The sequence below is a fragment of the Argentina silus genome, assembly GCF_951799395.1.
Source record: "Argentina silus genome assembly, chromosome: 8".
Classification (NCBI taxonomy): Eukaryota; Metazoa; Chordata; class Actinopteri; order Argentiniformes; family Argentinidae; genus Argentina; species Argentina silus.
The window spans coordinates 4,801,542-4,818,761 of record NC_139662.1 but is presented as its reverse complement, the minus strand read 5'-3'; the positions used below and the strand labels follow the sequence as shown (position 1 = coordinate 4,818,761).

Sequence of the window (17,220 nt, the reverse complement as noted above, 5' to 3'; positions counted from 1 at the left end):
CCCGCCGATGCCGACTTTCGTCCACTAGGGACGCCATCCGCCCATAAGGAAATAATCATTACTTTACCAGTGAATATTGCTGCTGTCATAACATCACTACCATGTATTATTATAACATGGGTGGGGGTTTTCTGAGTGAATAATCAGCTTTACAGCTGAAGAATGGTTGATCATTATTAATGGAGGCAAATAATACCTGTATTGTACACAAAGCGCAGAGTGCAGTTTCCATTTTATTTCACAAAATGTATTCCACAGATAGGTGTGTGCTGTTGAAACAAATGAACACATGCACAATTCAAAGGCATGGTATGCAGTGTATCATGTTGACAAACATGGATATCTAAAAAGTAGCTATTTAGTATAACACAGATTGCCTGACAACATTGATTTGAATGGTACATGATGATAATGATTTTTAGAGATGTGACTGACTTGGGTTATACACGGCTAGGCTTTGGTAAATCAGTTGTGAGCAATTTTGGGCTAGCCAATCCTTACACTCATGCTGTTAGGAGGTGTAAGTGTCAGGGTCAAGGGAAATGGATTGTGGTGGAAATGTAGTTGACTGGTTTCTCACACTTCTCATTCAAGCCATTTTAGTATCTTTACACATACAAAACATTTCTACTGAATGATGGTGCAATGAGAGAAGAAACACTCCTCACAATTTTAGCCTTGACATAGCTTGAAATTGTAATGAATATGATGATGATAATAATTATAATTAACAAACACAGCATATAACATTATCAGTAGCAAACCACAAAGGCACATATCCATTTCCTAACAGAAGCTTTGCTCTGGCCTTTTTTAAAGTGCTACAGAAACATGGGTATTCTACCCGTGACTGGCTATATTGACACCATTCAGGGTCAGGTTGACATTTTACTCAGCAGGCAAAGTACAGTTGATTCTTTCTAAATTCAAGCTCTTCAATGTGTTTCCCATAGCAATGGCCATATTTTACAATTCACCTTTGTTTAGGATGTGCACCTGATATGGATAGTCAAGGTAAAACAACCTCAGAAATAGCTACTAGTGCTCAAAAGAGACTATCTTCCCCCACACACTATTCTATGGTTAAAGCAACACCTTGGTGAATTCAGAGAACATCAGGATCTGTATATGCAGAGTGCACAATTCAAAGACAAATGTGGTACAATACAGTACAGTAATCAGCTTCTTTTCACAGACACCATTCATTTTGCACAGCATCAGGACACAGTATTTCGAGATGATTGAGATAAATATCTAAAGCGCAGGCTAGGTATTTTCAAATAACAATTTTCTTTAACATGAAAGTAGAAGGCATAGGCACATAGGTAAGGGACTGCCACTAAGGACAATGTACAGTGCAACTTAAATATCTGAAAGCCAATAAACAGATTTGTATGAATATATCCTTCCCTGCATTTCCTTCAAGAGGTATTGCAGATCAATTCAACTGATCTAGGTTTACTGAGAGCATTTAACAACACCCTTAACATTTCACAGCATGTAACATATAGCTTCATAATGAAACAATATATTGAGACACAAGGATATGGCTTACAGATTCCAGAGATGGAGTCCAGTCAGTCTTTGTCGTGAGACCATTTGAGACTTGTCTTATCTAGGATGTGACATGCATTGTCATGGTTTTGGACAAGACTATCACCCCAGTCTCTTCACCTGTACGCCAAGTAGGAGTGACTCAACATACAGTACAAGAGCCAGGAGTGCCACCTATGTGGGAGCTAGGTTGGTATGGAGTGGCATTTAAGGATAGTGCCTCATTTTGCTGACATCTTCATATGGTTGGTCTAGGTCTGGGTCTGGTTTGCCCACATTTAAATTTTCATTTCATTTCATCATGATCTAAATACACTGGGTCTTGGGTCTGGGTCTCAAGGCCTTCGGTCTTGACTCCATCTCTTGACAAATTACTGGGATCATACATAGCTACACAATAAGGCAATATTCTACATTATCAAGGTAAAACATTACCTCTAAAGTACCTTTACAAAGCTCAATTCAACCTTTGTATAAACACCTTTAAAAACACCTGCAACAATCTTAAATACAGCAAAACAACACAATAGAGGACATATTAAAGCAAAAATAATTTGATTCATAAAGACAAACATTATAGATTCAATTCAATTGATGTAAACCATATGAAAAACTTGAGGTACTACCTCTCCCTGGTCATTAAGCATTATCAACAGTCATCATTAATAAAGTAATTTAATCAGTGACATTATATGATGAATTGAACTCCTCTCTCTTAGGCTACTACTGCGATACAACTTTGATTTGAATTAAAACTCTGACAGTTTCATGAGACATTGTTATAGCCATGTCTACATTGTTTCAGTATGACTACCATATGCTCCCTGTTTGGGTCATGGTTAGCACTATTGTCTAATGTTGAACAACTTCTGTCCGATTTCCGAGGGGGCTGCTCATGTGGTGATAGGTCGGTCTCTTCAACATGCGAGTGGTTTTCACTGTTGTAATGTCTGGGTTGTACAGTGGCAGTCACATGGATCGTTACCATCAACAAGTATTTGCAGTTAGTAATCAGTTCATAAATCATACGTATGACCAGCCAGTCAGATGTAAACATTTGTAAAATATTTTCAAATGCTGAATGGCATCAATTCATCGAAGTCTTCAAAGTCAAATTCTTCAGTGCATTTTCATTTCATTTGGCTCCTTACATTTTAATCCAGTTAAGAGAGTGAAGTATTTGGTTTTCTCCATTCACTGGCTTTCTTCAAAGTCTGCTATCTTTGGCCAAAGAGTGCATCATCCAGTTCACCTTGGTCTTCCAGCTCTCTCTCAGAGCTTCATTGAACTTCACTTTGAAATTCTTCAGGGCCTCTTCCTCTGATTTCCCCAAAGCCAAAGAGTCCTTTAAGAAGGCAAGAGAAAAACAACAATCATCGTCATCATCATAACAATCATTTGTAACTGCAACGGTTTATCATGACCACCAAATAAAGCAAATAAATAAGTTGACTGAGTCTACTTTTAAGAAACAGAAAAGGGATGAATAGATTGTCCCAAAATGTTAGACATCTCACCTTGAGGTACTGGATGTCCTTAAAGGAACTGAGCTCAGGCAGTCCGGCTGCTTTCATCATGGCGAACAGGTTGACAAACAGAGTCCCATTCCGACACAAGATCTTATAGGCCTGCTCACAGCATTCCCTGAACCTGACGATGGAGCAACAAGGCAGGTAAAACACCATCCTGCCTTGATCCTGCAGCTACATGATCACCATGTCTATTTTTACTCACTAGGTGCCTACCAGTTCCAAATTTGTTGTTAAAAAGCACCAGAAATCAAATAATAAAAAGCTTGGGATTCCGTTATACATAATCAAGTCTCTCTTTATCTTATTTGATCAAAGCACAACTCTACATTGACCTAATCATCTAAGGATATACAATTCAACATACACAACTGCACTGGACATTTTGAGGATTTCTTATTTCACCTTTCAAACTTCTCACTGTTGTTGGTCCTCCCTTGTTGAATCACATGAACAAAGTCGTAAGTCAGAATAAAAGGCACGCGTTCCCTGTTGATCCCAAATTTACTCTTGAAGTTCCCAAGGAAGTGGCCAAAGTCAATGTGGAACAACTGGAGAACACACAGGGATGTGAAGAAGGAGCTAAACATTACATACAATTCAAATGTTTACTGCAGCACCTACTCATTGTGGTTACAACATAACATCTAAAATGCTTAAACAACATACCATTGTTCAAGAATAGCATTGTAGCCTTAGGCAATTGAGGTCAATTTACAGTTGAGTACCATTTTGATGAGCAGTTGATGTGCTGTATATCAGCAGTACTGTGTGTGGTAGGCATGGGTTTGATTATTCGATAAATCGATTCGTCAATCATAGGCATCCAAACCTATTTTAAAATAGGTAACCGATTAATTAAAATATATATGTGAGATTTGTCTCATTTTATCCAACAGAAGCAGACCCTGCTCTTTCACTCACTGTCACTATCAAATAATTCCTGGCGGGCCAGTCAAGCAAGAGCTCTGCGGTCATAATTTTAAAAACTAGCAATATTGTTGTTGAAATCATGCACCACTTTTGATTTCCAAAAACTTTAATTTGACTCACACCTAGTGTGTGCTAAGATTTGTTGCCTGCTTGCACTTACTGTCCTGCTATAAATCATGGCATGTGTGATCTGACAAAAGTGCCATCTTGTGGTAGAACATACTACTATACTATACAGTATATAACAATTGTTGAGGAGAGTCAAAATATGATTCACATAGCACAGAATATTCTGAAAATACTGAAAATGATATAGTAAGATTGAAAGTTTATCACCCTCCCTACTTAATGATTAAAACATTAATTGTGAAATAATGAGCTGTTTAGATGCAGAAAACTATTACAATCTAGAAATTCTATCACATTAAGAAAATGAGAGACTCATAATCACCTGTCCAGTTTCCTTGATCATTATATTGTCATTGTGACGATCTCCTATGCCCAATACGTAAGTGGCTACACAGTAGCCAGCGCAGGACAGAGTGAACTCCTCAATGGCCTGGTCAAGTTTATCCCTGCTGACAAAAAAGTGACATGGTCTCAACCCTTAATTTCGTCCATTGATGGTTAGGATACCCTTTCCCTTACACACGTCTACACACATGTCCACACACACTATAATTGAACCAGGATTTCCTCACTGCTCTATGAAATATTTGCAGTGTTGATTCTGAGAGCAAGAGATGATTGACAGCCAGCCATACCATAGGCCAATCTAGACGTCCATTGGGTTCGCTGTGTTAAACAATTACAGCTACCTCCCATTTCATCCAAGAGGCTCTGCAGCATTGAACTAATATGGAGCGGTTTTGGCTGGCAATAGCCTGTACCTGACTTGCCAAAATGACGTCAAAGTGTTTATTCATTACATTTCAAGGTTTCCTGTGACAACAGTACTTTTAAACACCTTCAGTAAAGTCACATACCTCTCCTGTTAAGGATCCAAAACAATCCTTAGACACTTCACATTACATCTTGCCATGGTTGTACTTTGTCCACCCTTACAATTTGTCTTTGGCCTGGGAGAGGCAATGCTATGCTACTCAGCTAATGCTAAATGTCTCCTTCATGAGCACCCATCAAACACATCCACCATCATTAGTTAAATGCAGCTATTGGGCTCAGAGATGGTGCAATTGAACATTTTAAATAGCAGTAACTTATGAATTCTACTGATCATCTTTTAAGTTAAGGGAATGTCATGGGTCTTGTCCAGGGAAACTGTCAAACTCACTCTGGGTTCTTGGACTTGAGCCAGTTGAGCAGGGCATCCTTGTTGAAGGCAGCGGTGGCGGCACTGTTGCTGTTGTTGCGTTGGATATTGGCAATGGTGTCTGAGTTTTTCACCACCTCAATCAGACCTGTTTTGTTTCCGGTGGACAGGCAGCCATAGGGGATCATCCTTTGAGAGAAACGAAGGTAAACCACCTACGCCACAGAAAAGCTAGCAATTTGATGCAGCGGGTATTAAAAGTTTATTAACTTTTCAACTCGGTTGCACTAATATACTGTACCTCAAATCCAGTCCCTCTTTCTTCCAAAGGATCTCCATGAGCTGGATCATTTGAAGAGTCAACATGTCTTGTCTGAGATCTGGAGGACAGTTTGAGAAAGGAAATGTAAATGTAGTGGTTATGAGATGTAGTGTGTGCTCGTACATGCATGGGTTGGGAATGTTCAGTTCACTGGATTATTTCCTCTCACCATCTCCATTCTTAAAGATAATGCCCACTGCATCCCCTTGTGGACATTTGTTCTTGTACATCAGCCACAGGGGCTTCATCTTAGAGTCCATGAATTTGCATCGGTCTGCACTGCAACACCACACACACCCATCAAATATCACAATTTCAGAAATGCTGATCACACCATTATAATAGAGAGTAATCTGAAATGTGTGTGTTTGAGAGATACCTACCAGATCTCAGAGAGCACGGTGTTGGGGTTAAGTGGAGACAGCAGTTCTGAGAGGGCCTCCTGGTAGGACTCCTGTTTGATACACAACTTCATGTCTTCTGTCACCTGCTGCCGCGACGTCTTCTGGGAACCTGACATTACAATGTCATTCAGAGTCTTCATCTTACTCAGAGCCTCATTCTGCAGAGAGAGTATGGAAAGAGTGACAGACAGATAAGGGGTTTTTCAAAATATAAACTAAATGAATGTGCAGTGAATCCACCATTGAGTTCAAATAGAAAGGTAAGAATGTATAGGAATGGTATAAAAAATGTAGGACTACTCACCTGTCTCATTAAGCTCCTAATGTGATAGATATTCCCCCTGCAGTAGGCCTCCAGAATCAGGCCAAAGCGTAAACTAACAGAGGCCACATGCATTTCTGACCTACAGTGAGGATAAAGGCTTCAGTTACACTAAACTAATACCACCCAACCATTCTAGATTAAGATACAATTGTCAGTTCATTTTTAACAGTCATAATTATCAGCCAAACTCTTACCTGAGATGCCAGAAGAGGAAGTGTCCTATCCTCTTGTTGGAGAGGGCCCTCTCTAGCAGGAACGTGGTCAGGTCACAGTCCAGGTAGGACTCGTACTTCAGAACCTGAACCAACTGTAGCAAATACTGAAGGAGGTCATTGTCTCTGTGGAGGAAAAGGACATTCCTTAGGTTTGAAATCATTGAGAAGCAAACAGGTCATCATTACGGACAATGTAGACTACCACTTTTTTCAGCAATCTTAGCTTCACCAGTTTGAGCACCTATCAAAACAAAAAGCAGTAAGACTATGATGAAAGCCAAAAGATGGCTCTGACATCAATGTTACTGTACTTCAGCTTCCTCAGGCATCTGATGGTGTAGGAGCGGACCATGGGATCAGGAAAACTGTAGTCCAGCAGCTCCAAGGCATGGAGAGCAGGGAGGTCCGGCCACTTACACAGTAAACACACCATCTGGACACATAGGAACAGAGTTAAGTGTGGTTGTGAAAAGTGGTTTGTCATGGATAAGATGGTAATGTGCTAATATTTATTGCATGACTGTCTACAACATTTTTGGATAATTTTGGACATACTGTACCTGGGCCACATCCTCGTGCTTATTCCATTTGGTGATGAGGAGAAGTTTAGATAGACTCTCAGGGTAGCGATCCCGGACCACAATGCGAAGCTTCCATAGAAGCTCCTTCTCGTCCTCAAAGATCTCTGTGTAATTCTTATTGTCCACTATCTCCTTTAGCTTCATGTGCTATGGAGAGTCAAAATCAGGGGGCTGAATTACCTGGATTATCATTTAGCAGCATAGAGCAAATCTAAAGTGGTTAGAAAAGTATTAATTGAAACCAAACCTTTCAAACATGCAGTTTCTTACCTCCTCCTTAGTGGCAATAACCTTTTCCTTATTTCTTTCCAGTTCACCCATCTGAAAATAGGTGACATGCACAAATGTGTCAATATATTAACAAGCATGTTATATCTTAAAGAGTATATAACCTAAATGACTATTTCGCAAATACTGAGAGACATTTTTTGCAATGCACATTATAAGTCAGTTGTACCTTGTCGAGAGGTGGGTAGTAGAGAGGGTGAGGTCTGATGTTGGGAAAGCGAATGTGGAGTCCAGCTGCACTATCGATGTTGGGATTTTTTTCCACTGTGCCCATTGGGTTCAACAGCTCGCTTTTATCATCTGTGATAACAAATCAAAGCACAAGTGATTTTTAACTTAGCCAACAACTTTATACATGTTGCCATTTTGGGCAAGAATGTTATTAGCACCAGCACAAATCTCAATGCATTAAATGATATGGAATATGTAAGCATTACGCAGTACTGTGTGTGTGTGTGTGTGTGTCACTTTGGGTGGTTTCACACTTGCAGTGTAGTGTTGCCAATGTGTGTGGCAGTCATCAGCAGTGGTGATGTACAGTAGCTACAGTGCATGGTTGAGACGGAGCTCTAAGTACCAGGTACTGAAGACCAAGTAGACAGCTGGAACTCTCCAGTCTTCAGCTGGTCCTTATAGTCAAACACCATGGTGTTCACCCAGGCTATTGGACAATCCTGGTGGGAGAGGGACCATGTTGATACTCATTAGACATGACTTAAATGTAACACTTAACTTGGGGCTCTAACTATTGTAGCAGGCTCAAGGGTGTGGGGTTTCCACACCACCAAGTTTGATAAACACGCAAAGTACAATTCGAATGCAATTGGGAAGTTTATTAGGGGTTATTTACATCGGGGGGGGGGGGGAGAATTCATCTATCTATTCAAAGTCTAAAATCCTTACTCAAAGTCCTTTGTCCATTATCCAGGGGTAGTCCAAAAGCGGGTCCTCAGCCAAAACAGTTTGTTACACAGTGGGGATAATCCGACAGTCCAGGTCACAGCGGGTAATCACACAGATACATTCTCACACTTCTCTCTGTGGCAGTCCAACTCACTACGGGTAATCACACAGATACTTTTCCTCTCTTTTGGGCAGCCTGCTCCCTCTTTTATCCCCCAAACCCTGGTGGCTTCCTCAGGTTTGCCTCAAGAACATCAGGTAGGGGAGTAGTTGGCCCCAGTTCCTTCCGTCCGCCTCCATCACCTTCTTCAGCATCTGCTTCAGGGTCCGATTGAATCTTTCCACCAATCCATCGTTCTGCGGGTGATACACTGAGGTGCTCAACTGGGTTATTTTCATGAGTTTCATGATTCGTGACATGAACGGGGTTCCCTGGTCAGTTAATATTTCGTTGGGGATACTGACTCGGGAGAACAGCATGACCAACTCACGTGTGATTCCTTTGGTAGCCATGGTGCGCAGGGGAATGGCTTCTGGGTACCTGGTGGCATAATCCAGTATCACCAGGATGTATTGGTGCCCTCAGGTGCTCTTGGGTAGCGGTCCCATTGCGATCCTGCTGAAAGGAACTGAAATAATGGGTAGGGGAATTAAGGGGCTGCGGGAGTGTTTTGGCACCACTGCGCCAGTAATCTTCCACTGCTCTCTCACACCAGTAGAATCGGGCCTTGATCCAGTCTAATGTCTTCTCCACCCCTAGGTGAGCCCTAAGAAGGTGGGAGTGCGCCAACTGCAGGACAGATTGCACAAAGGGATGGGGCACCAACAACAACTCATTTGTCGTTCTTCTTCACGACCTGATACAACAATTTATTCTTTATGGCAAAATGGGGGTATGTGACCTCCACCAGGAACAGGTCGGCCAGACTCGCCTTTCTCCCGTCTTGCTTCTCCTGAGTCACTCTCAGAGCAGGGGTCTGTTGACATCTGGTGGTCCACTTCCTATAATCCACACATCTGAGCCTCACTCCTTCTGATGGCCCTCACACCTCTTCGGCTTCCTCCTCCCTTCGGGTTCCCTCGGTTCCCCCTGTCTCCGGACATACCGGCCCACAGTGGGCAGAACATCGGGGAATCCCTCCCGATAAGGACCGGCACAGGCAGGTTCGGGACGACTCCCACTGGTCCCGTGTATTGGCCCTTTGTGGCCTGTAGGTGGAGGAGGGTAGTGGGGTAGTCCTTGGTCTCATCGTGTATGCATGTGATGGCCACAGTATCAATCAGGTTTGGGGACTGGGCGAAGTCAGGTCGGATCAGGGTCACCATACTCCCGGAGTCCAAGAATGCTGTGGTGTCTTTTCTGTTGGCCCTTACCGGGGTGACAGGGAAAGGACCACTCTCCTCAGCCCAGCATGCCATCAGCAATCTGCAGGGATGCCTGGTGGCTACCTCACTGGCTGAGGCCGAAGGCATCGGGACATCACGACTCGGACAGGTCCAGGCAATGTGTCCCGGCTCGCTACACTTGTAGCACTTCCTGCTGTCCGTGTTTAGGAAGGGGCATCGTCTCGGGGAACTGGCTTTTGGTGTCCCTCCAACCTTGGCTGGGGTCCAGGCATGGTCCTCTGTTCTTCTTGGTTGGCATCCAGGCCATCACGGACTACAAGCCCAAAAACACAGCATCCCCAACCAGCACTGCCTCCCTCCCCAACGAGCTCAACCACTTCTACGCTCGCTTTGACCGGGACAACAAGGAACCAGCCATCAAAGCTGAGCCCCACCCAGAGGACCAGCCCCTCACACTCTCCACCACTGATGTGTGCTGCGCACTGAGCAAGGTGAATGCACGCAAGGCTGCTGGCCCTGACGGCATCCCAGGCCGTGTGCTCAGGGCATGCGCTGGGCAGCTGGCCGGGGTCTTCACTGACATTTTTAACCTGTCACTGGCCCAGGCAGTTGTCCCCACGTGCCTCAAGTCAGCAACCATCGTTCCAGTGCCGAAGCATTCTGCTGCAGTGGGCCTGAATGACTTCCACCTTGTTGCACTCACCCCCATCATCATGAAGTGCTTGGAGAGGTTGGTCCTGGCTCAGCTTAAAGACCACCTACCCCCCACACTGGATCCCAACCAGTTTGCCTACCGCCCGAACAGGTCAACAGAGGATGCCATCTTCACAGCACTACAATCCACCCTGACCCGCCCTGACCCACCAACTCCTACGCAAGGATGCTGTTCATTGACTTCAGCTCAGTATTCAACACCATCATCCCCTCCAAGCTGGTCATCAAACTCAGTGATCTTGGCATCAGTACCTCCCTCTGCAACTGGACCCTGGACTTTTTGACCAACAGACACTAGTCTGTTAGGTTAGACAACCACACTTCCTCAAGCCTGACCCTGAACACCGGTGTCCCACAGGGCTGTGTGCTGAGCCCTCTCCTCTACTCCCTCTTCACCCACAACTGCGTGCCTGTGCATGGCTCTAACACCATCATCAAGTTTGCAGACGACACCACGGTGGTAGGCCTGATCAGTAACAACGACGAGCCAGCCTACAAGTAGGAGGTCCAGCACCTGGCGGTGTGGTGTGTCAACAACAACCTGGCCCTCAACACCAAGAAGACCAAGGAGCTCATTGTGGACTACAGGAAAGCTGGAGGCTGCAGACCCCCCCATCTACATCAATGGGACGGAGGTGGAGCGTGTCTCCAGCTTCAAGTTCCTGGGTGTCCACATCTCCAAGGACCTCTCTTGGACCATCAACTCCTCCATACTGGTCATAAAGGCGCAGCAGCGTCTATACTTCCTGAGGAGACTGAAGAAAGCCCATCTGTCTCCTAGGATCCTGGTCAACTTCTATCGGTGCACCATCGAGAGCATTCTGACAAACTGCATCACAGTGTGGTATGGCAGTCTCCGACTGGAAGGCCCTGCAACGGGTGGTGAAGACCCAGTATATCCATTACATCACCGGTGCCCAACTCCCTGCCATCGAGGTCCTCCAGCACAGGCGGTGTCTGCGGAGGGTGCGAGGCATCAGTAGGGATACCTCTCACCCCAGTCATGGACTGTTTGCCCTCCTCCCATGTGGGAGGCGGTACAGGAGTCTCCATTCCCGTACCAGCAGGCTCAGGAACAGCTTCTGCCCTGCAGCTGTCACTCTGCTGAATTCAGAATCCCGGCGATAGCCCAGCCACCCCCCTTCACCCCCCAGCAAGACGAACATTGACTTCCAGTATCAGTGTACCCTCCCCCCATACCTCTACTGGCTGCACACTCAGGACTTCAATTCAGCTTTTGTACTACTGCTTGTTTGCACATACCATATTTATTATATTGGTCTCTAATTATACATCTTACATATGTAACATACCTCAAGACCTATTGCCCTTGTTCAACTGTACATATCATATTGATATTCATCTATATTCACTTATTATATTCATTTATTTATACTCACTGTAATACCTTATACTGTAATACCATGCACTGTCTACAATTCCATGTCTTTTGCACTATGCCACTATTTGCATTATTATTATCTGGTTAGATGCCAAACTACATTTCGTTGTCTCAGTACTTGTACTTGCTGTGCAATGATAATAAAGTTGAATCTAATCTAATCTAATCTAAATCTTTTGAATGGATAATGGAAATAAATAACAGAGAATAATATGTTAAAGTTTCCACTTTGGTAAATGGGTCGTCATATAAGGGCCGACAGTAATTGCTGTAATGGCAATTCATACTGTAAATTCTGCAAGTCTACAGCTAAATGTAAATTACAAGATGTATGTCCATTATCTTATATTTAAACCACATGAATTTCAATTGTCCTTCAAACATCCAAATAATGTTTAGTTTCAGTGGAATTCTAAGATAAGGATTCATTGAGTTCAAGTAATGAAGGCAAACAGAATCCCCTCACTTTAAAAATATATGCTAAAACATAAACAAACGCAGATCCATTCGTGGCACAATCAGACAGAAATGATATAGATAGAATTGTAAATGAGCTATGGGAAATGGTCAAGGGGAAACAGCTTCTTACGCTAAGGGGATAAAAACCAAATATAGTCAAATGCATCTCTCAGCTGCTAACTTGCTAAAACAAGCAAAAATAAGTTGACACAAATGAGCAAGACTAGCCAAAATAACGCAACTTCTGGCTTCCTGGTGTCTGGTGGAGGGGACTTCTCCTCCGGGTATTACAGAAGAGAGAAGTGGCACAGAAAGCAGAAGCAGAGTCGCTGAGGCCTAACTCCCTCCAGCACACCTGGGAACTCTCCTCTAACAGCTGCTGAACCTATAATGAGCTATAATGTATATGAGGGAGGGCCCTGTGTAATGTACCTCTAAATGTACCATTCCCAAAAAGCTATGGAAAACAGTACCTTTCAAACAATGCCATGATCACCTGACTTGATCAAAACAATAAAGTAACATGACAGGAGACTTTGTAAGGTTGTTATAACATCTGCATTTTCACTTAATAACTGCTATCATAAACCATACATTATACAGTGAGTAACTTTGGGTAATGTTGATGAAGAGATATAGTAGTCTAACATACACCACAAAGAGTTACTACGTCAGTAAATTAGATGTATAGCTTCACTTACAAAAAGCCTCAGAGACTTTAGTATAGCAATAGACAGTATAGCAATAGCAGTTTAAGGAAGCTGTCTTCATAGTAAAAGTGCAAACTAGAGGGGTGGGGTACAACATAAATGTCTGTAGACTGAGAAACAGAATTTAAAATGCCATGAAATTTACGCTATACTCTTCCTTCCTTGGAGTGATATACAGATAAAAGAGCAGAAGCGGATGAGACTTTAACCACAGGCTTACCGCTTAACACACTTGCACCAACAGCAAAACACACACCCACACACACACACTACATACTAAAAAGGAAACATATATGTTTGGGCCTGCAAACAAATTCACACATACTGTAGACTAACACCCACACAGGCACGCATGCAGCCACACGCACACGCACCCCCCCCACACACACACACACACAAAAAGGTTTAAATCAATAGAAATGAAAAGAAACACGGTTGTAGCTGCAAATATATACAGCAAAAAAACATCTTGAGGACTTACAGCTTTCTTGTTCTTCTTCTTGGTGCCGCGGGGTTTCTTGGCCTTCTCGATGACAGCATAGAGAGCAAAGCACAGACGGCTCATGCGAGGCAGGTCCCCAACACTGATGTCAAATATCAGCTTCTGGTCCCACAGGGGCTCTGAGCACACGCTCACCTCCGTGCTGGTCACCACCTTACACAGCAGCTCACTGCCATGGAACAGCCCCGCCTGGACCACCAGCTGAGAGACGCCAACACACAAAAACTGACTTTAGGGCTGAAACCTAGCTTGAGATCTGTATCTGTAACTTAGGTTGTTGTGCAAATCTCCCATTGATTTGCTGGGTAATGTTGATGAAGAGATATTAAGAGAATTATACATATAAGAGAATTGCTGTCTTATACTCAAACCAGTTCACTTGTACTAAGAACAATTTAGCCAATTTCTCTTCCTTTTAATATCTTGCGTTTGAACTCAAGGCTGAAATTACAGTACTTATCATTACTCTATATAGGCCTCCAAAGCAATTATCACTATTTTTATCGGATTTCACTGAACTAGTATCTATTGCTATCACTAGATATGACAGGATCATTTTAAATGGAGATTTTAACATTCATATAAACAAAAAAAGTGATACCAAAACTATTGAATTCTTAGGCCTACTTGACAGCTTTGAGCTAATTCAACATGTCATTCAACCTACTCACCAACATGGTAACTCGCTAGATTTGGTGCTGTCACAAGGGCTGCACGTCGTAAATCTTTTAGTATCTAACATCCCTCTCTGACCATTTCTGCGTGTTTTTTGATACTACTTTGACAAAGGAAATTATAGTGCGAAAGCGATTCCTAGATGATTCGGCGGAACATAAATTCACAGAAATCATAAGTTCTTTTGATCCATGTATTCAAACCTATTTGCTTAATGAAATGGTGGACGCCTTTAACAATATCTATAGACTATAATATCACGTGAGAAAACATCTCCATGGTTAAACAACTCTGTTAAAGAGCTTAAGAGAAGGTGCAGGTTGGCGGAAAGGCAGTGGAGAAAAAGCAAATTACAGGTTCACTGTGGTATTTATAAGGAAGCAATAGCTGACGATAATAAGGCAGTAGGCACAGCAAGAAAAACACATTTCTCTAAGATGATTAGTGACAATGCTGGCAACTCTAGAATATTGTTTTCAACTATTAACCAGCTGCTAAATCCTGCCCCTTCTACTGACTTTCTCTCACAAGCCTCTGCTTCAAAATGTGAGGAGTTTGCCTTAGGGGTGGGATTATTGACACTGGTGACCCCTATAACAATACATGTAATAAGCATGTCATAATGGATAAATTCACAAGCATTTCTGCAGCAGAACTTTACAAGATTGTAGCCGAGAGCAACTCGTCCACCTCTCGTCTTGACCCTGTCCCCACTGCATTCTTTAAGCGAGTCTTTGACAGCGTTGCAAACCCTGTCTTGACAATCATCAACACATCTCTAGAGTCAGGCTTTTTTCCAGATGCTTTTAAAACAGCTGTTGTGAAACCATTGCTGAAGAAATCAAATTTAGATAGTGAGACTCTAACTAATTATAGACCAATATCCAATCTCCCTTTTATTAGCAAGATACTCAAAAAGGTGGTTTATAATCAAATTAACTCCTTCCCACACGAAAACAAGAAAACAAGTTTCGGTCAGGTTTCAGGTCTAATCATAGCACAGAGACTGCTCTCACTAAAATTGTCAGTGATCTCAGACTAAACACTGATGCTAATAAGGTCTCCGTTCTTGTTCTCTTGGATTTAAGTGCAGCATTCAATACAATTGATCACCAGATCCTTATCAATCGTCTTCAAAACTGGTTTGGTCTCTCTGATTGATTTGGTCTCTCTGATTGCATCCTAAGCTGGTTCCGTACATACACTCACCGGCCACTTTATTAGGTACATCTGTTCAACTGCTCGGTAACGCAAATATCTAATCAGCCAATCACATGGCAGCAACTCAGTGTATTTAGGCATGTAGACATGGTCAAGACGACCTGCTGAAGTTCAAACCGAGCATCAGAATGGGGAAGAAAGGTGATTTAAGTGACTTTGAATATGGCATGGTTGTCGGTGCCAGACGGGCTGGTCTGAGTATTTCAGAAACTGCTGATCTACTGGGATTTTCATGCACAACCATCTCTAGGGTTTACAGAGAATGGTCAGAAAAAGAGAAAATATCCAGTAAGCGGCAGTTCTCCGGGCGAAAATGCCTTGTTGATGCCAGAGGTCAGAGGAGAATGGCCAGACTGGTTCGAGATGACAGAAAGGCAACAGTAACTCAAATAACCACTCGTTACAACCAAGGTATGCAGAAGACCATCTCTGAACAGACAACACGTCGAACCTTGAAGCAGATGGGCTACAGCAGCAGAAGACCACACCGGGTGCCACTCCTGTCAGCTAAGAACAGGAAACTGGGGCTACAATTCGCACGGGCTCACCAAAATTGGACAATAGAAGATTGGAAAAACATTGCCTGGTCTGATGAGTCTCCATTTCTGCTGCAACATTCAGATGGTAGGGTCAGAATTTGGTGTAAACAATATGAAAGCATGGATCCATCCTGCCTTGTATCAACGGTTCAGGCTGGTGGTGGTGTAATGGTGAATGATGCAGTATTTATTAACTATGCCCCTAAACTGTGGAATACGGTACCTCAAGAAATCAGGGAAGCAAGCTCAGTAAACATCTTTAAGCGCCAATTAAAAACCTACCTCTTCAATTTAGCTTTCAATTAGCATTTTATCTATGCTGCTATCTCTGCTGATTTTATTGTATTGATCAACTATCTATGCAACTAGATTGAATGATGCTACTTTTATTGTATTGATTAATTATGTTATAGTTGTTTTTGTTTTTGATCTGCTCTTGCACTGTATTGTACAGCATTTTGCTGATGTTTTGGTTGTTCTCGTTTTCCTTTTTTATCTGTTCCTTTTTTATCTGTTTATCTGTTCCTTTTTTCTTTCTTCAGCACTTTGAGCTGCATTCTTATGTATGAAAGGTGCTATATAAATAAAAGCTTATTATTATTATTAATATCAATGCATAATTTAAGGTATTAACTTAGAATACAAACACCAATCTCAAACATCTTAGGACCCCAAGTCTGAACATTCATACAATAAGTAATGCATGTGCATAATGGACATATACAGATAGATATTAGGGTCTATTTGTCACGAAAAAATGTATTCAATGTTGTGCAGGCAATTTCTCAAGTAATAGTTCATTGCCCACCTTGGGTATTCAAACAAGGTTGGGCTGAATCCAAATTTGCTAAGTATATGAGTGGATATTTTCCCCAAGGGTGTCTTGGCAACCTCTGCCTGCCAACAGCAGACATGACTGATAATTATGTGACAGGACAAATTTACTCTGAGTCATTGTCTGCTTTTAGGTAGAGGCCGGAAGTGCACTTACACTTAACAACCAATCTAAACAGTAACATGGTTAGTAAAAGGCTGAAACACAGACACAAAACATTAACCCAGTCCCCTGTTCCCATGTGCCCCTCTGTTGTTCCTGTATGTCAAACTCACACCAAGTGGGAACAATATTCAAACAACCTTTTTTAAGCTATAGTAAGAGATGAATATCAAATAATTTAACAGAATGAATTATTGCCAAATTTGTTTGGTTTTCTCTCTACAGATTACAGGACAACATCACAGTTGTAGCTAGGGTATAGGCGCAGAAATTCAACAAGTTTCAAGATAGGTCAAACCCATCATGCCCTATCTACAATAGTAACTA

General features: G+C 42.5%; 1 protein-coding gene across 4 annotated transcripts in view; it reads right to left on the bottom strand.

Annotated features, from left to right (window-relative positions):
- Positions 1-17,220, bottom strand: part of pik3cd (phosphatidylinositol-4,5-bisphosphate 3-kinase, catalytic subunit delta) — a 66,857-nt gene that overhangs the window by 44,049 nt on the left and 5,588 nt on the right. For 2 of the 4 annotated variants that reach the window (XM_083675196.1, XM_083675198.1), the window contains exons 8-23: positions 13,441-13,662; positions 8,002-8,098; positions 7,594-7,724; positions 7,407-7,457; positions 7,116-7,283; positions 6,867-6,988; positions 6,535-6,678; positions 6,320-6,419; positions 5,995-6,173; positions 5,781-5,890; positions 5,591-5,669; positions 5,311-5,478; positions 4,468-4,594; positions 3,489-3,634; positions 3,072-3,204; positions 216-2,899 (exon numbers count right to left, since the gene is read on the bottom strand). In XM_083675196.1, the coding sequence (XP_083531322.1) occupies positions 2,762-2,899; positions 3,072-3,204; positions 3,489-3,634; positions 4,468-4,594; positions 5,311-5,478; positions 5,591-5,669; positions 5,781-5,890; positions 5,995-6,173; positions 6,320-6,419; positions 6,535-6,678; positions 6,867-6,988; positions 7,116-7,283; positions 7,407-7,457; positions 7,594-7,724; positions 8,002-8,098; positions 13,441-13,662 (2,115 nt within the window). In that variant the 3' untranslated portion in view covers positions 216-2,761. Of the gene's footprint in view, positions 1-215; positions 2,900-3,071; positions 3,205-3,488; positions 3,635-4,467; positions 4,595-5,310; positions 5,479-5,590; positions 5,670-5,780; positions 5,891-5,994; positions 6,174-6,319; positions 6,420-6,534; positions 6,679-6,866; positions 6,989-7,115; positions 7,284-7,406; positions 7,458-7,593; positions 7,725-8,001; positions 8,099-13,440; positions 13,663-17,220 lie in introns of those variants that run through there. The other 2 variants (XR_014554359.1, XM_083675197.1) reach the window with 2 other exon arrangements.